General features: G+C 38.7%; 1 protein-coding gene across 6 annotated transcripts in view; it reads left to right on the top strand.

Annotated features, from left to right (window-relative positions):
• PPP2R5E (protein phosphatase 2 regulatory subunit B'epsilon) overlaps positions 1-22,456 on the top strand; it is a 77,050-nt gene that overhangs the window by 42,717 nt on the left and 11,877 nt on the right. For all 6 annotated transcript variants that reach the window (XM_051769893.1, XM_051769891.1, XM_051769894.1 and 3 more), the window contains 3 exons: positions 4,589-4,785; positions 16,763-16,864; positions 19,507-19,599. In XM_051769893.1, coding sequence (XP_051625853.1) covers positions 4,589-4,785; positions 16,763-16,864; positions 19,507-19,599 — 392 coding nt within the window. The remainder of the gene's footprint in view (positions 1-4,588; positions 4,786-16,762; positions 16,865-19,506; positions 19,600-22,456) is intronic.

The raw sequence follows: 22,456 nt of genomic DNA, 5'->3' as shown, positions 1-22,456 counted from the left end.
AGGAAGTGCTTTAAGTTAATGTGAATAAAAAAGTTACTATTAAACTCTCTTCCCCATTTTGGAGTTTGGTTTTAGTCTGTGTTTTTATTTTTTCATGTTTAATGTGGTATTTGCTTTTACTGTCATACAAGAAGATGATGCAGATTCTTTATGCAAATGTCATCTTCAAACTATTGAATACCAGTAATGTATATACTGGAAGAAGTAGTTATTCTGAGGGCATTTTGATTTTAACTATTCATAAACGTTCTGACAGTGCATGTGTGGGTGCAGGGCAGCACGTGTGAGTGTCCTCCAGTTGTGTTTAATGCTTCCTATGTAGTCTGCATCATCTGTCTCCTTTTATTCTGACTCTGGGCCCTACACTGCCCTGTGTCTGCAATCCCGTGGCTTTTCCTCACAGTTGCTGTGCTGTTTGGCAGCTCAGTCCCTCCCCCCATCTTCACTTCCCCTCGTTATACCCTTCATTGCAAACCTACACGCTGGAGTGGATCAGGGAACCCATCCAGGTGCTTCCCCTTCTCTTGGTTGTTCCCTTGCCAGGGAGAGGAGAGCCAGAGCTCCGTTCCCTGGATGCAGTTTCTCTGGTGCACAGTTTGCTTTCTGTGATCCAAAATGAGTTACTTGTGGATTACTTTAATTAAAGCATGAATGCAGTAAAAACATTAGTATGTTTTTATTGATGTTTGTGACTTGCAGTAAAAGTGTGCCATCAGGTTTTATGTCTTTAGTTGATAAAAGGATGCAGAAGACAGAGATTTATGAGAAGGGGTGGGCTGGTTGGATTAGGATTATTTTGGGAAAAGGCTATTAAGAGAGAAACGGAATTGCTTTGGCCATTTTGGAATTAGTACTTCAGCCCTTGCAGTGTGAATTGTTAGTCCATGTCTTAAAAAAATAAATAATACAGCACTTTCTGTCAGTTTTTCTGATAACTTTATAAAAACCTGACATTGTTAAAAGCTCTGATTCTGTCTTGATTATCATTGTTCAGATGTATTAGTGCTTGCTTTCTCTAAACCAGTTTCCCTTGAATCTGTGTATATTCACTGTATTTCAAAAACTCTGTGCAGTTTTAAATGGCTAAAGAGAAAACTGACAAGCTTGAAAATTAAATTGTAGCGAGGACCTTCTGAAAATGAAAGAGTTCTCACAAGTCATCCAGACAGAAGTTTATCTTCCTTTAAATTTTGATTTTAATAAATGTATACTCCTTTGTGCACTGGACATAAATCACACATGCCACTTAATAGTGTCATTTTTATTTTATTTTATAGGCTATTAAAGTGTTATATGTATTTACACAGATTTATTAGAGCAGTTGCTCAGTTTTCAGTTCTTTCATCTGAAAGTAGATACAATGGAAATTTTGGGGCCTGAATGTTTCGCTGCGTTAGGACAGGAGTAGAATGTTGCAGAATTCATTGGAAGCTCTGAGTGTCTGCTGAGAAGAAAATGATTTGCTGTTTTTCATCAGCTCCCTGAAGACATCTGTAAGGAACTGTGTGTTTCATTTCAAGTGGTTGTGTTGAGGAACTCAGCTTTGCTGTGGGGCTCTGTAGGTCTGTACCCCAGGTACCAGTAAAAGAAAGCCCCCCCAAAACCCCAAACCAACTAATGGCACCATCTCTGTGGGAAGCCTGGGAATATGGAATACTGATTTTATTTATTTATTTATGCTACCCTTTTCTTGTCTTAGGACCCTCTAATTTTTTACTCCCCTTATTTTTTAATTTACTTTTTTATTCCCATACTTGTCCTGTTTCCAAGTCCAAAAAACCCCTAGGCATTAGGTGTTAGCCTGTTCCCAAGGCACTCCAAATTCCCAAGAATAATGAGAAAAATTACTGAGTGAAACTTCTTGCAGTTTTATTCTCTAGTGTGAGTGGTAACTGGCTTAATAAAGAAAGGCCGATATGACCAGAACAATTGGTTTGTGAGGTTTTATTTTGTGGGGCTTTGAGGTTGGTTTGTTTGTTTGTTTGTGGGTTTTTTGGTTGACTGTGGTTTGGGGTTTTTTGTTTGCCCCTATGGTTCATATGGCTTGTTGACGTAGTTAGACTCCCATGAATTTCATGGAGTGTTCTAGAGAGGTTTTTCTTGAGCAGAACTTAATTATATTTTTCGTTTTGTTCCCACACTTCCATATACTTAACTGGAGAAAAAAAACCAAACAAACTTTTATTGCTTATTTTAATGCTTCAGTAATTTTAAAATTTTTATTCAATACCAACTCCGTTTAAAATGAGTGTAATCTTGAGTCATATATATGAGTCTGGTTTTAACTTGTACTGAGTTGTATCTTAATGGATTCCCATTTGATCTCAGCCTGTTTTTCTTTGACTGTAATGTCCTTGTTGGCCAAAGCAAATGTGTACAGGTCATGTAGAACAGTGCAACCAAAACCCTGTTATGGCCATGTAACAACAGAGATTTTATTGATACCTTTTACAGCTTTTCAAGGTCTGTGGTGTATTATAGATAGTATAAGAAAGAGTGTAACTTTTAAAAATAATACTTTTGAAATGTAACCAGTTTCACTTTCATTTCCCCCCCTCTTCTTTGCAGCTTGTATTTAGAGTCTGTCTTTTGGAAGAAATTGTTAATTAAGTAACTGTTGCCTGCTTACTAATAACAGTGAATTCTGAAGTCCATTCTCCTTCTCTGTATTATTTGAACACATGTAGTCAAGAAAGCAGTCACAAGGACTTTGCTTCCCCAGACCTTTTATCTTCTGTAGGGCTGTAACCTTAGAAGGGTCTTGAAGAAGTGCTCTTTTCTGTAATGGGTGAAGGCTAATGAGTTTGGCTTCCTGGCTCATCTTAGGTTTCAGCTCTGCCTGCTCTGAGTGTCTGATTGTGTGAGAGAAACCTGGCCAGTGGAATGGCTTTAGGGTGACTTGGTTTGGGGACCTTCAGTGTTCTGGAGGTGTCTGGGGAGGATTCTTCTCCTGTGTAGCTCTTGTTGGGGTTCTGCAGGACCACGTTTCTTGCATCTGCTGTGCCACAGGTGACTGTAGCCTTTGGGACTGTGGGGTGAACAATTCTGATGATGTGATGTGTGCTGTCATAACTATACCACGTTGCCCCCTACACCCTAATTTCCTTTGGACACAGATGTCACAGAACTTACCCAGGCCTAATGAATATGAGATTGGTGTGTGCTGCCCAACAGCATCAATTAAACTTTACCAAGATTTTGGTGGTTCTTTGCAGGATGCAGTTCACTACCTTTTGAATCCTGTCACTACTGCAGTGCTGTAAACAGGGAAAGATTGAATAAACCGTTGCATCTTTATTTGTACTGCAGTCCATGTTTATTCCTTTCAGTGTTTAAGCACTGTTTTTAATTAAATTTAAGCACTGTGTTTAATTAAAACAGATTCATGGTACTTAAACCTTAAAACTACTTAAAACTACCATACAATTACTAAGAGCTTCCAGCGTTTACCAAGTATTACCTTGACGTATTCTTGTGTCAGCAGTAAGAAATTCCATCTTAGATTGGCTTTTTACTGGTATGTCCAAGTTTTAAGAAATAAGCATCAATTTTTACTATTACAATTTTTCTAGTTGAGATCAACAAAATTTTTCATTTGCATGTTATGTTGTGACTTGGAAGGTCATTTGCAGGATTTTGGTGCTGAGGCAGGCGCTGATGTCTTAAAAAAAAAAAAGGCAGATCAAAGGAAGTGAAGTTCTCCCCAGTCTGAGAGCAAACTTGCAGAGTAAAAATATGTATTTCATTCCTGCAACTTTCTGCTATTGTTAGCCTCTTGTGTGCATGAACATTGGAGAAAGGAAGCTGTCTGTGTATTCTCTTGATGCATTTGGTAAACTTACCAGCCACTAAGATGCTGACATTCCTTTTATTATTGTATTAAGTCTTTTTATCTACTGAGAATTAAGAAAACAGAGCAAAAGTAGTGAATAGTACATTCTCCTTACTTCATTGGTCAAGCACATACTATTTTTTGTGAAAGTGTTCCTATTGATGCATGTTGTGTGTTCATAGTACAGCAAAAAAATCCTCATTGTGTTTCAGTGCAATTAATTTTGCTGTGAAAAGTGTCAACGTGGGGGTAATGATTGAATCTTAAAACTTGTTTGTGGAATTATAGTCTTGCTGTGTATTCATATATATGTGTTCATGTATATTCATGTAGGGTTATAATTGATGCAGTGTTTTTAGAAATATAAATTAATCAAACTTGATGTGTTTGTCAGTTCTTTCATCCTTCTTTGGAGTGTAAGTTAACAGTGGTGAACGCCAGCCTCCAAGTAGAGGTATTTTGTAAAATTAAGTCTTCAATGCTGTTGTGTTTGCATTCTCCACTTAAGCCTGGACTTTCTTGGTGAACTTTATTTTCCTAATAGCCAGTGGTGACTAAATTTCTTCTCCAGTGTGTTGAAGATCTCAAACACACAGTGGTAACACAGTTCCCATAAGCGGTTCGTATGTTAATGTGAACTCTGTTTTACAAAAATTGTATGAATGCTGCTTTCCTTTGAAACTGATCTTCAAAAAGAAATCCTGTTTTGTATAATAAGATGCCAGACTCACAAAGATTTCCTTTCTTGTTTCATAGACGTTCCATCTTCAGAGCAGCCTGAACTGTTCCTAAAGAAACTTCAACAGTGCTGTGTCATTTTTGACTTCATGGACACGCTTTCAGACCTTAAAATGAAAGAATACAAGCGCTCCACTCTTAATGAACTGGTGGACTACATTACAATAAGCAGAGGCTGTTTGACAGAGCAGACTTACCCTGAAGTAGTTAGAATGGTGAGTTCCTTCTTTCTCATGGTCTCTTTAAATCCACTTGCAGTTCTAGTTACGTGTTGTGGGCAAAATTGAACCTGGAGTAGGTGGATTAAATGAGGCCTTTGGTTTGTATTTGCTACGAGACATCACTTGGGGATAATTCTCCAGAGACAAAAATGTTAATTTTTATATATTCTTAATTAAATCCAAGGAGATGATGGTTATTTATAATCACAAACCTATGAAAAGAAACCTGAGTTGCTTCCTGATGGACAAAACCAGCAGCTATAAAATGGAAGTCTGTCACGTTTCCCCCCACCTGCCCTCCCTCTCCTCCCCAGTATAAATAATGGAATAATTTTTGCAAGTTTCTTATCTTTCTTTGAACCTTCTCCAAGTTCTTGAGATTCTCCAAGTATCTCTGCCTCTACTTTAGGCAGAGATAGCTTGAAGTATGCACAGATAATAATTTTAAAATAATAAATGCTAAAAATATTGTATAAGATCAGTGTGAAAATTTCCTGGTTGTGGTATGTGGATTTATTAGCAGCTGTTGTTAAGAGTGAGCAAGATTACTCAGCAATAAAGCCATACTTTGTATATAGAAATGGTCAGATAATAGTTTTTCAGTGTAAAAATGGATACAGTACCAGATGCTACATGGTGAAGGTTCATTGGATTGGTAAAATCAATCACTGCTTTAAAGTGTTTGTTCTGTACTACCATACAGAACCCTTAAAACCCATTACCTAAATGAGAAGGCAATTAGTTAAATATAGATTTGGTGATGTTGGTTTCCTAATGATGCTGTGTGATCATGGAATCCACTGGCTATGTGCTGTAAAAAGAAAAACACGAATAGATTTTACACTGCATTATATATGCTCCTCACTTCTTTTCTGACACACAGATACATGCTGTGTTGCTCGTCTGTAATACTTAAAAATAGCTGTAAATTGTGGCAGAACCACCAAGCAGTTAATCATGAAAGGGAAAAAACCAGAACTTAAGGGTATATGGAAAAATCTTAATAGGGCTTCTCTGTGTGTGTGCATTGTCAGAAAGCCTATAATTATGTGATCAGATTCTTCCCCTTCTCCCTCACCCGCCCTTTCCTGCTCCTGCACTGGACCAATCTTCTGAATGAAGTGCTTTTCAGTCTGTTATGTTATTTGTTCAGCATGTGGTCTCATGCACCATTCAAATACTGTCAGAATACAGAATGACTAGTTCTTTGCTCAGTTCTTCAGCTGGTGCTGCATCTAAATGGTTTGTGAATGTTTTAATCTCCTGTGTATCCCTTGTGATAAACAAAGTGTATCACACCCTTTGCACAGACAGGACAGTGATGCACAGATAACTTCAGAAAAATGGGAGACTTTTTCACTTACCTCTTCAGAGAATTTGGTAATTCTTTTTAGCATTTCTGTTACTGAGGTTTTATTCTCATGTTGACTTTGTTTATAGTTGTTTACTGCAGCAAAATCTGTTGAATAAAAACTCTGCAAGTTAGTGTTGTCTTAGTTTGGGCCCCAAGAAACAACAAGAATTTGATTGGTAACTGCTCATAAAGTTCAATTTGAATCATAAATTGTAGTCTGTGAAACAGTCTGATCTTGAACCTTGAAAGAAATGCAAAACCCCTTTGGTAGTATGTCCTACACTGTCCCTGTAGTCACTTGTGTTAATTCACACAACAGGTTTTATCTTAAGGAAATTATGCATTGCCTGAAGAGTTTGAAAAGCATGGTTTTAAATAATTTCCTTAAATATAGTCTATGTCTATGATATGGAGGAGTCACTGGAAATAAAGATACGGCCTGAATGTGTCAAGTGGATTTGGTTGATGTTTGCTAATGGAGCTTCAGGAATTCAGTTTCAACTTAGCTCATTTTTGATGGAAAACTGTACTCTCTTCCTTTCATTCTTCAATCTGCTTTCTTCTGCCTTGCATTTGGGCTCCAGTGCTGAACCCAAGCTGTGTTTCCTCTTCATTGCCATGGTACCAAAGCAGGGCAGGACTGTGAATATTCTGAAGTCCTGTGTCTGGCTACCCAGTGACCCTGACTGCCCAAACCCGGATTTTTACAAATAAAAAGATGCTTAAGTATTTAGGGAAGGGGACATGTTTTTTCCTAAAGAATTTCCTGAGAGGAGTTGTAGCATTTAGATTTTGTGAGAAGCTCTGGCTTGCAACAGCCACCTGTGCTTTGATGAAGGTGTAAACTCTTGGACAGCTGGAGTCCCCTGGTTGTGCCTGTGGTTTTGGTGCATGTGCTGCACCACTTTTTGGCACTATTATGTACCAATACTTTTTGGTTGTATTCTGTGTGAGCAGGATGCTGTGCTCTGGTATTGAATTTATGTGAGTGAATCCATAGGAGATGCATGAATGATTTTTGTCGATCATCCCAACGAATGCTAATGCAGCATTTCTACTGAACCACATCACCAGGACCTTTGTGGCTTGCAGGTTTTTTGTATTTTGCAGGTATAGGCTATCTGGTAAAAATGCTTTTTCCCTCTCCTTGTCTTTGCCTATAAAAGCAAGACTTCTCCAGCATTCTGATCACAGTTACATGGGCTCTACAGGGAAAGGTAGGGCTTGTAATATTATACAGAGTAAGTTTTCAGCACATACTGCCTGATGAAGAGACAACATTATTCACTTTGTCCTGAAGCCTTGTGTTTGGTGTAACCTGTTCTTTGTAGTAAGTGCAATTCTTGTTTCAAGCAGATTTGATCTGAGACAGAATTAACTGTGCCCAGTTGACTTTGTGAGTGCAACTGCTGCCTTTGTCTGCTCTTGGGGATTTTCACCAGGGTCTCCAACTGTGTTCACAAAAGAGCTGTCACGTTGACAGTCTCAGACCTGTCATGGTAGTGAAGAAAACAGCAGTATCAATGTCCTGACCAAATTAGTGTCCCCACTGACTGCCTGCCACAATTGTCATGGGAGTGTTTTGATTGAAAGACCAGGATCTTAAAACTGATCAAAACTGAGCCCAGGTGTTCTTTGTCTCTTTGGAAGGTCTCTTCCCTTTATGTGTAGTGTTTATGAGTCTAGGAATTAATATTTCCTGCTTGACCCTTTGAGCTACTGTGATTTGGAGGTGAAGGGGAAAAAAAGAAGCTCTTTTGTGAGTTTTGGTATCATTTAAAGTCTGGGGAAAAAAAAGGGCCACCGGTCTGAAATGGATATTTTTAAAGTTACTGATATTTGTGGAGAAGGATTAATGGCTAATGGGTTTTCTCATCTTACTTTTTTGAACATTTTAGATAATTAATAACTGTGGAAGAGGCTTTTTTTGTTTTAAGGTTTTATAATGTACATGTATGTTAGTGATCTCTGTTTGTGACCCAACAGGAATTTGGCTCTGTAGATACTGGGCTAGAAAAAGATTACCAGTAAAATTCTTCAGAAGATCTGAGACTTTTAATTGCTTCTAAAATGTGGTGGTGTTTTGACATAAGGGTTTGAAAAACAGTCATTTGTGGTAGCCAGCATAACTCCTGGGTATTTTTTTATGCCAACCATCTGAAACTTATGCCATTAAAACCTTTATCTGTATTTGCAGTATCACATATTTTCATCTTGTTCTCTTGAGCATATGATATGATGTTGGATATAGCTAAATGTGAAATCACTTGGCTCTTTGCCAACCTGTGTGCAAATCTGCTTCTTTAAACCTCTCTGGTTTTGGCATGTTAATTGTTATTAAAAAAAAAATAAAAAAAATTGGATTTCCTAATGGCCACCAAAGCAAGTTGCAGTGGCCTCATCACTGTCATCCATATCAGTTGATGGGAAGAGGGATTGGGATTTGTGTTAATGGCTGTGAGCTGGAGAGATTTATTCAGGAGGGCATTGCTCAGCACGCTTCCCCTGCAGTTTAATGTGTTGTTCAGAAGGGCAGATGACATTGCTTAGAATTAGGTAAGTCTCAGGAAAAAAGGCCGTTTCCAATTAAGCCACACTCTGCTAAGAAGGAAATGGCAGTATTAGGACTTTATGAGCCAATAATTGGACACTTAATCTAAAATTTGTTCTTGTCCAAGCAAAATGTGGAGGCTTAAACTAATGGTACTGATTTTGCTGGTAGATTAAGCAATGGTAGTTGAATGAAATAAATGTTTGTTGTTATCTGTGGTATCCTAAAGGGTGTCTGTAGTAGAACTGTTTTGTGTTTTCTGGGTGTTAAGACATAGATTGAGGAAACTGATTTATTTCATTTAAAAAATTGGAAGGGAAAAATTGACAAGCTGTTCAACTGAGAAATCTGGATGAATTGTTGGTGAGCAACCTTTCAGCTCTCCTACTTGATTCTTCAAAAATTGTAAACCCAAGCCCTGACATTTACTGGGGATGTTTACAAAACATCCAGGAGTGATTGCCAACCCATAGGAGATGGAGAATGAAACTCTTTTGGGATACACCTTTTAGAATGGTTCTGAATTGTTCTCCTCTCTTCTAAGTGCTGAGATGCTTTTGGCTTCCCTTTTCATCTTTATCTTTTCTGTAACGACAAATCAAGTAAAATAGGACTGTAATTTCTCTACAACCAAAGTGAAACATCACATGTCATGAGGTGTAGAAACTGTGTTGAGCAACACAGGGAGAGAAACTTGTTTAAATCAATACCTAAATAAACACAAAAAAGTGAGTTTTAAAGGTCAGATTCTGCTTTTCTTTTTTTTTTTCTTTTATCTCTCCTTTCTACTGGCATAAATCTAGAGGGATTGCATTCCTTTTACTGCAGGTTTGTCTCAACAGATGTGAGGGCAGAGCCTGTTCAGGAGTTTGTTTGTGACAGACCTGTTAAACATAAAAAATATCTTGTTAAGCCATGATTTTTTTAGCATGTTAAGGAACCTATTTTTAGGAAGTGTTCTGGCTGTAGACTTCATAGGCATTATGAATCTTTTTATTTTCTATAGCTTTAGCTGTATCTTATGACTAAGTATGACATCTTGGTTGCTAAATGTTCATCCTGTTTAGGATTTTCTGTATTAAAATGTTCTTGGATAGAGATTTTTTTGCAGGGCTACCTATATCCAGTCTTACCTTTTCGATTTACCAAAACTCCTGTGCATATATTCCTGTTGGATTTCAAAGTATAATACTGAATGTCATTTTGACTCCTAAGAGAAATAAATTAAATCATAGACTCTCACAAGAATTGACAAATAATGTCTCATTTCTAATAGAAATTTTATATCACTTGAGGACTTCTGTAAAATTTTAGAAATTAATCTTAAACGCAACTGGAATCAGTAGAAGTGGAACAGATTGTTTTGAAGCCATCTGAAATGCTGAAAGGAAAATTCAGTATCTTTTGACACCCCCCAAATGCATTTTGATTAAACACTGTTGTCAGGTACATACAGCAGTGATGGAGCAAGCATGCTATTGTTAAAAAAAATAGGTAAAAATCACATAGTATTTTCAGTTCTGTTCTTGTTTCTTTAGTGTGAGGGTTATCAATTCTGTAGAAGGAAGAAAAGAATCTAACTTTGATTTCTTTTATGTATTATTTCCAAATACCTTTGTTAGATGTTTTTGTTATTCACATTCTTTATAAACCTAGTTCGTACAAACCCCACAATGCTTATTAAAAGAAGTGACTCTGATGTTCTCTGCTTCTCTCAAAGAATCAGTTGGAGGCAGCTCCTCTTGAAGCAGTTGTCCCTAATAATTTTTCCTGACAGTGTGTAATTACATTTACCTGTATCCCTTATTCCTGCAGTTGGTTACTTAGGCCTTGCATCCATCAAACTTTATCTGCACAATAATACAGTGACTAGGTCTAGAGCAAAGAAATAAACTGGAAAAAGAGTTTCTTGCTGCAGAAAGTACTTATATAGACTGCAGCTATCTTCTGTTATTATTATTACTGTTATTATTATTATTCCTTTATCTCCCCACACCCTATTTTGACCGTGTCATCCTCTTACGTACCTTTTGAGCATTGTGTCTCTAGACAAGCCAACACGAATCTTCTGGGGGATTGTTTTGCTGGGTTTTGAATTGTTTGTTTTTGTTCTTTACTTTAGAGTCCGAGACAGTATGAGTTTTGTAAGACTGTCTAGAGTTCAAGTTCCTGTACTGGCAGGCTTTCACTTCATGGGGTACCTACTCTAGGGGCTCTTTCTACTGTGAGGGGCTCTTTCTACTGGTCCTGTGCTTTAATTTGTCCAAGATACTTGAGCTACTGCTATGATATGCTAGTTTGTATTATATAGAATTAGCTGGGCACACATTAAATAAATAACTCTTCCATTGGATCATCTCAAAACTTAGGTACATGGAGATAGATGAGTGGGGTTACTGGTAGAGTACCCTGCTATGGTTGGCTCTGGGTCTGCTCCAGTTTCCAGCAGCAAGAAGCTGTACTGGAGGTGCTGCCTGGGGATGGATCTGGGCTTACCCTTCTAATTCAGATCATAAGTGTCATAATCCACTTTGATTCATGTGATAGAGAACAAGATTAGAACACGGGGTAATGGCTTTAAACGGGAAGAGGACAGAGTTAGATTAGATATTAGGGTGGAATTCTTGACTGTGGGGGTGGTGAGACCCTGGCACAGGTTGCCCAGAGAAGCTGTGGCTGCCCCATCCCTGGAAGTGTTCATAGCCAAGTTGAATGGGGCTCTGAGCAACCTGGGATAGTGGAAGGTGTCCCTGCTCATGGCTGGGGGGTTGGAACAAGATGGTCTTTAAGGTCCCTTCCAACCCAGACTGTTCTGTGATTCTATGAGGGTTTGCAATCTGGGTTCATTTTAGACAAAACCTCTACTGCTGGAGTGTAGCTAGTGCTTTTTTCAGTGCAAGAGATTATTAGAAAGAAACTCCTCCTTCCAAACAGACACGGTGTGGACATTGCACCTGAGCACCGGCTCTTTTGTTCTACACACTTGCTCCTGTTGCCTTTCCCTGCCGAGAGAAGCATTGCCCAAGGATCTCAGGTTTGCTGCTTGCTCATCTGTGTGGATGGAAGCTGCTACCAACTACCAAAGTGGGTGATGGTAAACTAGCAAGTGTAGGAGCCTTGATCTAGAGCTAAATTGTTGCACATTATTCATTGAATTTTAAAAGACTTAAAGGTCAAGAAAAGATGAGAAGGATTGTTTTCCCCCCAGCCTGTGATCTGGATTGTTGACTGTATTCACAATCCAGTGTAGTTCATTTTAATGCAGCCAAGTCAAAAGTAGTGCTGCTGGGCAAAAAGAAAGCACATAATAGTAAGCCCTGAAAGACTGTATTCAGGCAAGCAGTGGTGCAGAAAAGGACCTGAGCATTGTGGATTGCTATCATGAGCATCTTAATATGAATTTGTGGTACAGTGCACTGTTCAGAGAAGTGAATGTCAATAAATTAATACAACAACATGCAGGAAAAAAGAGGGAGATGGTCTGGCTTTTTGTACATACCCCAGTGCACTTGTGCACAGGTGGGAGGTCAAAGGAAGGAAACAAAAATAATCACAGCATTAAAAACAAACAGAGAAACCAGCAACTGCCTGGGTTCAGGAGCTCTGATTTTCCATTGAACAGCACAGAGGTTGAGAAGAGTCACATCTACGTAAGAATACCTATATATAGATAGACACATACTGCATATGTAAATATGTATATATATATATACACAGATGTAAGAGTGATCTGGTGGTTTAACGAGAATCAACGGGAAATCAGGCAGATTCAACCCTGAAATCAGAGGCAGTGCTGTAGTTAAATAGTAGTAAAACTTTAGGAGAAGAGCTGGTGGAATCATTTACAATCTTTTAAGATAAGATTAGATACTACAGTTTGTAAAATGTACTTTAGTCAAACTCCTGGGAACAATTCAGCGAGTTTTATAGAGAGATTATGACTGAGTGACTGCAGTAGTTGCTTCAGGCTGTAGAGCATGTAAATCCATAAACAATATTAAAAAAACCCACATATGCAGATATGTTTCAGAAGGACAAGTTCAGTGTCTTTTGCAGGGGTCAGTGTTGTCTCTGGGTTAGCATGGCTTCATGTTACAGCTTAATTACATTTTATTGTTAATGTATGTTGTTACTATGCACAGCACTTTAAACACTGTGTGCAGAGATACTTGGGTTTCAATTTTGTATGTACATGGGGTTTATTTGGATGATTCCACATATTTTTAATTGAAGAACAGGTGTTCCCTGTGAGCTACGTGGGTATTCACTTACCCTGGTTTTGTACAGGGAATATATTAAACTTCCCAGTGTTTGTTTTCATTTCAGGCTTCATTCAGGAAAACTATTACTGATACAAATCTTTGTTTCAAACAGCACAGAGTAGGAGTGCTCAGCTGCAATTGAATTTGTGAAGTGTTTCTGTTACAGCATTATCATTTTTATAGCACTCCAGTGAGGGACAAAGACAGGACTTCTCAAAGCATGCATTTTGACTTCAGACTTGAGCCTCTTAGTTCTTTCTTAAAGGTATTTCAAATATAAATGCAGTGTTAAAACCAGAGCTTTCTCAAAGCTTTATACTTTTAGCTGTATATCCATCATTTTGTAGTTCTGCATTGCCAGGTACCAGTCACCAGATCTGCTCAGAACTTGCAGCTCAGTCTTTATGGGGGTATTGGGAACCTTCCTTGTCTTTTTTTCTTTTTAATGAATTGACATTGTATTGTAATTGCCTGGATGAGTTTTTGCCTTGCTTCTGGTTGGAATTAGATCAGATGTTAGGAAGAAATTCTTTACTCAGAGGGCAGCGAGGCGCTGGCGCAGGTTGCCTACAGAAGCTGAGGATGCCCCATCCCTGGAGGTGTTCAAGGCCAGGCTGGATGGAGCTTGGAGCAACCTGGTCTAGTGGAAGGTGTCCCTGCTCATGACAGAGGATTGGAATGAGATGACCTTTAAGGTCCTACATCCAGTTTGTTGTGTGCTTCTGAAAGGAACAGTCATGGAGGACAGCGTGCAGATGTTTTTGAGGACAGAGGGGAAGATCTGTCATGATACAACTTTCTAGAAAATTAAGAGTTCTGGTTTGCCTTACAAAAATATCATCTGGGCTTGGGAGACGTTCCTGATCCAGTGGCAGATGGAAGTCAGTATTGATCCATAGTCATTTGTGTTGGCTATGGGAGAAGAATCATCAGGGACTGTATATGCAGGCTGGCAGGGATGTCCTTTGGCTTGATGATCCAAGAGAGGTCAGAAGAGAAATGATTCAGCTATCCAGCTGAAGGAGTTTTGGCATGCTGCTTGGGCCCAGGGATAAATACTAAATAGGTACCTTATGCCTATCTGAGAAAAATTCTTTCCAGATTCGATGTAGCGTATTCCCGTCTTGGTGTGGTGGCTGTCAGAGTCTCCAACGTACAGCTGGGCAGTTCATGCATGGAAGAACTTGTTGCCTTTGGTTTTCCCTTAGAGGGTTATAAACATTAACCACCCAGAGGCTACTGATTTAGATAAGCGTGCTATAAATTGACACTGCATGTAAATGAGCTGTCGTGCTGTGTTGTGGTGATTAATGCAACTGTAATGGCACACATTATCTTTTAAAGTTATGATAACCTGGGGAAATCACTTAAAGATAACCTGTTTTCTCTGTTCTCCTTGGGAGAATATCTGCATTTTGGCTCCATGTAGCTTATCCTTACTTCTAATGCAAAAAAAGAAAATTAAAGAGAGCAAAGTGTCTACTAAGACCATATTCTAGCTGTCATTGCCTTTACTCCTGCATGTTAATTTTCTTATGCAAAAAACCTGCTTTTGAGTTGCCTTGAGACTGGAGGTTTTTAGTAGGTGTGCTCTGGAAATCATACTGGTTTTGTTCCAAGCTCAAGATCCAGGTGTCAGTGCTGGCGCTTAACTAATTGTTGCTGAACCCTTCATACTTTTGGCATGCTGGTAAGGCCCTGGCACTAACTGCTTGAGGCTTAGTTTGACTTAAATTAAGTCTTATAAGAATTTGTCTTTGTTTGGCTTTTCATTCTGAAAGTATGTACTTTTCCTTGCAGGTTTTGCTTGTGCCATAATTCAGTATTTGTCCCAGTTCTAAACAAAACAGCTGATCAATACTTAGGTTTTCTGTGATCTGTTGGTACAAGTTTCAATAATACATGTATGGTTAAATTTGCAGAAAAATTTCTTGTTTCAAATGAAATTTAAAGCAGAAAAGAAAAAGTTGTCTTTGGTTTTCTTAGTTTCCTACTTTGGTCCAAATCCTGAGATAGCTGAGATTTTTTTGACTGTGAAGCATTAACCAAATATGCTTGAGTAGTAAGTATTGTAGAATCCCACATGCTTGGATCCAAGGTACATTTCCCCCTTTTTACTTGGGAATCCTTTGAGCTGTCTACCCTCTTTTGCCCTGTGCTCTACCAGAGGAACAGTTCTGTCTTGCTAATTCTGACTGCTCTCCCTGCTCTTTTCTATCACTGATAGCAGAAGGATGAGCTCAGGAATCCTTGAAGAAAGACAAACTGTAACATGTGTATTCCTGGAATAGTTATCTGACCTCTCATGAGACTAGAAATGTCTTTTCATGGAGGGGCTCTTGAGAGAAGTGAATGAGTCGGGGAAGAGGATGGAGAAGGGAGAAAAGGAGCTTCTCCTAGTGATTGGTGGCAGTCACTTGGCAGGTGTGGATACAGGGCTAGTGGGGTTCAGCATCCATCAGCTCGGGCTGCAGCAAGTGCTGTATCTCTTCACGCTGAAAGCCATGAGGCTTGAAAACACGAGATTTACATACAGAGTGGGAGCTTCTATGAAAGACTGTGGTGCTGTAAGTGCAGTGGCACACACCCTCTTGTGGCAGAAGGGAAAAGTCCCAGCACAAACCAGCGTGGCGTCTTTTATTTTCTGTGCTCCCTGGTTTGCTTTTCCTACTCTTCTTTTGTCTTTCCCTTGAGTTCAGTGAACATCCTTACGTGCTGTCCTGCACTTTTCTGTTTCATCTTTCTGTTTATGCAACACCCAAATCTGCTCTGTTTGTCTTGCAAATTCTGATATTTCACTCTATTTCAATCTGGTTTTATCAGTATTTGGAGTGTATTTAAACTCTGGCTTTAAAGTGCCTTTTCTTACTAAATTGCCAACATATTGAAAATATGCCTTACAGACTAACTTTAAAGCATATGCACGAGCAAAAGGCTGGGAAAATAAATAATGACATTCAAGAGCATACTGGTTTTGTTTTCTAAATAGCTTAGTTTGTCTGAACTATTGTGAAGGGGTCATGTATAGATTAGGAGATAACAGGCTGCTTTTCCCAGCTGTTTGATTAACCAGCTTAGAGATGGGTCAAATGCGCAGGAGCAGAGTGCAAGGGAGGCACATCATCACCTTCCAAGTGCAGGAAGGGCCCTACAGCATGTTTGCAGTTTATCAGATTTGCTGCATAATAAGCTGTACGCTCCATTCAGCACTCTAATTAACCCAGGAAAGCACTCTGCTTCAGTCTTTGCTGATAGCATGAACCTCACAAAGCCAAGCAGTCTCACCAAAGTACATCTAAATAAGATTAAGCAAAGCGAACCAACCATGAAATAAAATGTAGGCTAAGTGTTGAGCAAATACTATTATTTGCTTTCATTTAGTACCAAGTACTGTACTTGGCATGAGATGTCCAGGCATTTAATGTGTGAGTAGCACTGGCAGCTCTTAACAAGTGCTGACAGATGAGACCTTAATCATTCATATTTTCTCTCCGCAAAGAAAAGTAACCAAGTGTTGTATGAAAACATGTTGATGGTATTTCCCACAACTCCTAAACAGCCCATTGGTACTCAGCAGAGTTGGGAATCACATGTTGGTGGGCCCCTAGGGTGTGGTGACAGACCAGCTAAAACTGGGATATCAGTGGAAAGAAGAAAAGCCAAGATTGTGGTGGCAGGTTTGTAAAAGGACAGATTCCTCAGCCCTGTTCTGACCTTTGTTAGAGTGGGCACAGACATACACAACCCTCAAATCTAATGCCTGTTTGAAGAACAGATCTCATCCGTCTTTCTTTCACTTTTCAGGTATCTTGCAATATCTTCAGAACTCTCCCACCTAGTGACAGCAATGAATTTGATCCAGAAGAAGATGAGCCCACCTTGGAGGCATCGTGGCCGCATTTACAGGTTTTTGATTATTTACCTCAGAGGAAATGCTTGTCATTGCTTAACGTATCTCATAATTTTCTCAGCTTTTTTTTTTAACTTGTGAATCAGACCCTGTTAGTCTGTGAGACACTAACATTTATTAATCCTTTTCATGGCTGTAATATAGTACCTGCAGAGATGGGAGAGAACTTTCTGATATTTGCAGAATGTTAAAACTTTCTTTAAAAATTCTATTTATGTGGTCCTTTTTTTCCTTCACTGATTTAAAAATTATTTTGTTTTCCAAACTGCTCTGATTTGCAAAGATTTTTCAACAACTTCAGCAAGAGCATCGTGGGGATGATACTGCTGGCAGTTTTGCTTTACTGAGGGTAGATTATATTTATACAAAAGTGCACAGATTTTGGCAGCTGCTCAGAAAAATGAATGATAAGCTACATCCTTAAGTCGTTCTTCCTTTCCTTGAGTCAAGGTTCGTTTTGAGGTATTTGTAGCAGGGCGCTCACTGCTGAGTGTTATCCCTTCTTCTGTGTTTCAGTTGCCAAAACAAGGTGTTTTGAGACCCCCACCTGGAGCAGTGTGTCCAGTTCTGGGGCCCTCAACACAAGAAAGTCGTGGACCTGTTAGAGCAGGTCCAGAGGAGGGTACAAAGATGATCAGAGGGCTGGAGCACCTCTCCTACAAACACAGGATGAAGGAGCTGAGATTGTTCAGTCTGGTGAAGAGAAGGCTCTGCGGAAACCTCATTGTGGCCTTCCTGTACCTGAAAGGGCACTTATAAAAAGGAGGGATAGTGACTTTTTACATAGGCAGATAGTGCAAGGGGAAATGGTTTTTGTACTAAAAGAGGAGAGATTTAGATTACATTTTAGGAGGAAATTCCTCACTCAGAATGCACTGGCATCAGGCTGCCCAGACAAGCTGTGGATTCCCCATCCTTGGAGATGTTCAGGGCCAGGTTGGATGGGGTTTGGAACAACCTGGTCTAGTGGAAGGTGTCTCTACCTGTGGAAGGCGGTTGAAGTGAGATGATCTTTAAGGTCCCTTCCAACCCAAACCATCCCATGATTCCATGATTTTGAACCAGGAACATAAACATAAACTAAGTTTGGAGAAAGCATCATTGATATTAAGGCAGTAATTTCCTTTATTGAAAACACAGATACAGATCCTTTGTGTGTTAGTCAGGACAATGACTTGCAGTACTAGTAAACTGAGGAGAAGTTTGACTGAGTAACATCAGTTTGTGGAGCCTGGGAGTTTCTGTGAGCAAAGGAGCACAATTGATCTCAGCCTGAAACGAGGATTGTATTTTACAGTTGTGTGCACAATCCTTGCCTGTGAGCTCTTTGTTTTGCTCTTTTGTGCTCTCTCATTTAGAGTCTGTGGAAATGTAGGTTCATCCCTCATTTATATTTAAATTTCACAAAAAATACGAGTCTTAAAAGCTTCGAGGCAGCTCTGAAGAGCTCTGCTCTGCCTGCCTGGAAACAGCACAGGCATATGTGTCTGTTACCTTGTGTTAAGTGACACTAGTGCTGTAGTTTTAAAAGTCATTACTTACGTGGAAATGATGGAATTTCTTATCCACCCGATGACTTGCCATTGTCAGGAAGAAATTCACCAAAGTGTTTGTGAGGAGTCGATGGAATTGATTTCCTGATGATTCAATGTTAGTTATGTAAGCTGTCACTTTTTCCATGTCTTATTTCTGAACCTCTCTCCCCCTTTTTGATTTCCTATTGCTTCCTTGGAGAAGTCAGAGAACGCTGACATAAAGTAGCAGCAGCAGCAGTTTTGCAGCATATTGTTGTCATGGAAAAGTTTAAAACTGTTTAAAAATGTAATTTTTAAGCTTCCTTTCTCCTTTCAGTGTCGATACTCAGACTCACTGAAGGCAGAAATGAGCAAGTTTTCAATGGCTGCTCTTTATGAAAAGGTTCAGCAAAGAGATTTGCTGGCTGGTAGCTCATTATCAGTGACAGATCAGAGTTGCTGTCTTATGAGGCCACAGCAGTCTCTGTTTCACTTCACTTCCTTGTTGCCTGTTTTTTATACTCTTCCTTTTCTCCACTAAATGAAAAGTCTGTTGCTGTCCCACTGAATAGTTTGGGTAGAGATGGAATTGCATGAAAATAAGCAGATTTTCTCCAGCCCCGAGGCTAATCTTGACTGTAAGTTAGGAACTTCTGAATAAATTCTGGTTTGTATTCTTCTTCTGTGTGTCAAGTTGTAGTAGAACACTACTCTAAGCAGTTTCTAATTTAATTTAAATATTTCCAACTGTTTCACCAACCCTTTCAGAATTGTAATGTCTGTATTTGATGTGACTTCAGCAGTTCAGAGGGCAGTTTAAATGTGCTTTCCAATTACTTAAGGAAGCTTTACAAGATGATAACAGGCATTACAAGATGGCAGTGCCTGTTCTTGGTCATGAAATGTCTTTGACTGGAGTTAAATAAGCAAAAGCAGCTTAAAAAGCTCGTGTAATTAATTCTAACTAAGAGGTAGCAGCTGGATAAAGGAGGAAAGTTTTCATTTTTTAAACCTTTGCTCTGTGGAAAAATAAGTGCTTAATTTTTTAACAAAATTTAGGGAAATACTAAAATATGAAGATTAATCAAGTCATAAATTAACCACATTTTTTTTTTCTTTTGCAGCTTGTATATGAGTTTTTCATACGATTTTTGGAAAGCCAAGAATTTCAGCCCAGCATTGCCAAAAAGTACATAGATCAGAAATTTGTATTGCAGGTAAGCTGATGTGTTTTCTTTGAGGCTTCACGTTGCTTTTGAAAGAAAATTCCTTTAAAAAGGTCTTGTTTAGAATTCGAAAGTGTAAGTTTATTTGCAAAAGAAAAAGGCTATACCAGCATATACAATGGAAGCTTTCAATCTATGGAGGTGGTGGAAATACGTGTATGTGTTTATATGTCAGTCTCTGCTGCTATAGGTGCATTAAATAGATGGTTTGGATCCAGTTTCGATACCTCAGTCAAAATATTGGACTTGCTGCTTATGAGAGGGAGCTGAAACAGTAACTATTGAAAAATGAAAGGTTTACCATCAAGTCTCAAAGTCCTGCTATGTAGAGAGTCTACTTAAATGCCAGTTTTAATGTGTCTTAATATTGTTAAAATGTTTCTGTTGGAAGCGGAGAACATTTCTCCCATCTCTCTCTGCAGGAAGGGGCAGAAGTTCATTAGCAAAGTTATTTCCAGCATGGTACTGAAACAGTGAGAGACTGTAGTGTTTGGGGAGGAAGTAAATCAAAAGGCTGTATAAAGCTTGAGGTCTGTTAAAAGCGTGGAAGGAGAAGCAGCATCAGTAATAAACAACATGGGCAAAGAAGAGGTAGCTTTATTTTTGTAGTTTACTTGCCATTGCTGTGGCTAAAGGGAAGAGATGACTTTCAGCTGCTACCCAGATATTTTACACATGTTCAATCTTCCTTGATTTCTCATGTGCTTTGTTACTTCACTGGAACTACAGTAGCTGGTCCCCTCTACTGAGAAGTTTTTGTCCAGGCCTTGACAAACACCAGAACAGAGGTGGTTGAAGGAGGTTGTTTTCTAGTATAAGCCAGGACGCTCCACAGATACAACTGTTGTCTTTGGCTCTTGGGGATAGACCTGTCTTGGGTTTTCTGTTCCCATGGTGAATTTTTTGTATAACCACAAAGTCAGATAGAACTTCGTGTTTGATGCTGCCTATAACTTGCTTTTGAAATCAAGGAAATTTAGAAGGATTCCTACTTAGTTAGAAAAGGGAGTTTCCTTGCAGGCTGACACTTGAATAAGAAACAAATTAGGAGTGACACTCAGCATTTCTGAAGACCTTTCTCTCACCCCTTATCATGGAGCTTTTATTTTCTCCCTGTAGTGCTCAGGAAATACAAGTTGTGCTTTTACTGTTCAATTTTGTTGTTTGTATGAAGAATACCTGGAAAATGTACTTAAGAGAGCAGTTTCTGTCTTATGCTCAAAGATTCAAAGAAGGGACTTCAGTTTCCTTCTTAGTGCCACAAGACTTTTTTCACCCCACAAAAACAGTAGATGTATTTATGGTTTTATTGTATCCATCTACTAAAAACAAGAGCATTCTTCATCTGGATCAAACCTCTTGTGGTTTGCTTTTTGTTCACCTCAATACTGATTTGAACAAGGAGGTGCACCAATCTGATCATCCAGCACCTAGTGGAGATGTAAGAAGATGCATGATAATCACTCTCTACAGGTTTTTCCAGGCTGATTTTTATTTCTTTAAATATAGCAGGATTGCATTGGAATGAATACATGTGCACATGTTCAAAATCTGGTGAAAATAACTCTTAGATGCTCCTGTTATGTGCTGCTGAGCTTGGTCATGACTGGCAACATCCCACTCACACCCTTTCAAGACATTCAATCCTGGCACAGTTTGGCACGGGAGAATGGGTCTACAACAATGATTTTTTTATTTTTATTTTTAAATCCTGCTAGTCTTTATTAAGTCTACTAAATGAAAGAACGGTATCTACTGAAAAAGAGGAATATGAGATTTTAAAAACTCTGTACCAGAAAATGTATGATGTGACAATAGGTCAGAAGAATTCTGAGGATTCACGTTCTTGACACGTGGTTCGGTGATGCACATTTATAAATTGCTGTGTACAGTGTGCCAATTTAAAATCCACATTTTCCTATAAAAAGTTCTATTGAGCCATATATATTATAAGCAAGGAGTTATATTTCCACGTGTGTAAATGTTTGTGTTTAGCCTGTAGGAACTGGGCTGTCCTTCTACTTTCTGTTATTCTTGTTGTGTGTCTGGAGCAACTCCTGAGAATCTGTGACCATAGATCACTTACATGGGAAAGTGATTTGAGACTGAAGGTTCATTAAGCATGTTTGGTGTTCCATGACACTGACAACACAAGTGTAGCAGTCTTTGAAATCAGCTTTCTCTCAAAATTAATTTTTTTTTTAATTTTATGAACTTTATTGAGGTGTTTCTTGGCAGTAAAAATGACTGTATGAAAAAATGATACATTTTAATGCACTTCTTCCCAGGCTTTTTCTTGTTGGCTTGATTTTTGCCTTTGGTTTTTTAAATATGGCCGTGTTTCTGGCTTTCAGCTGTATGTTTTAATAAAATGCTGTATGTACCAGTGTAACTGTTCAGTTCTCAAGCCTGCTTATATACAGTCTGAAATGGTTGGCAGTGGTTGCTAAGAGACATACTATTCAAATATATCCACGAGTCTCTGTGTTATGTAGGTTGCTATTTTGGAAAATTTATTTCCCTTTTCTTTGTGTGTTTAGAATAGTCACATAAATTATGGAAGTCTTGCAGCTTGTCCATAAAAATAAGACTTTATTGTTGAAAACTGATAACAAATTGGACAGAGCAAAATAATAGTCTTATTTATTTTTTTTTAAAATGAGAGGCTGAGCCTTAGTTTAGCAGTGTTTCCAGAGAGGATCTGTATAAGAGAACTGGAAATACAAATACTTTTCAATCCATTAAGAAGATGAAACACGTAAGTGTTTCCAGCTGTTTGCTGTCTTAGGGTGAAATGTGCTATTTGGGGAAGGATGAGGTGACTATTTATTTATTTAACTGTAGAACT

This window comes from Manacus candei, unplaced genomic scaffold (genome assembly GCF_025592945.1).
Source record: "Manacus candei isolate 608988 ecotype Guabito, Panama unplaced genomic scaffold, ASM2559294v1 h1tg000113l, whole genome shotgun sequence".
Lineage (NCBI taxonomy): Eukaryota > Metazoa > Chordata > Aves > Passeriformes > Pipridae > Manacus > Manacus candei.
The sequence above is the reverse complement of the archived record's forward strand: the minus strand, read 5'-3'. Positions and strand labels throughout refer to the sequence as shown.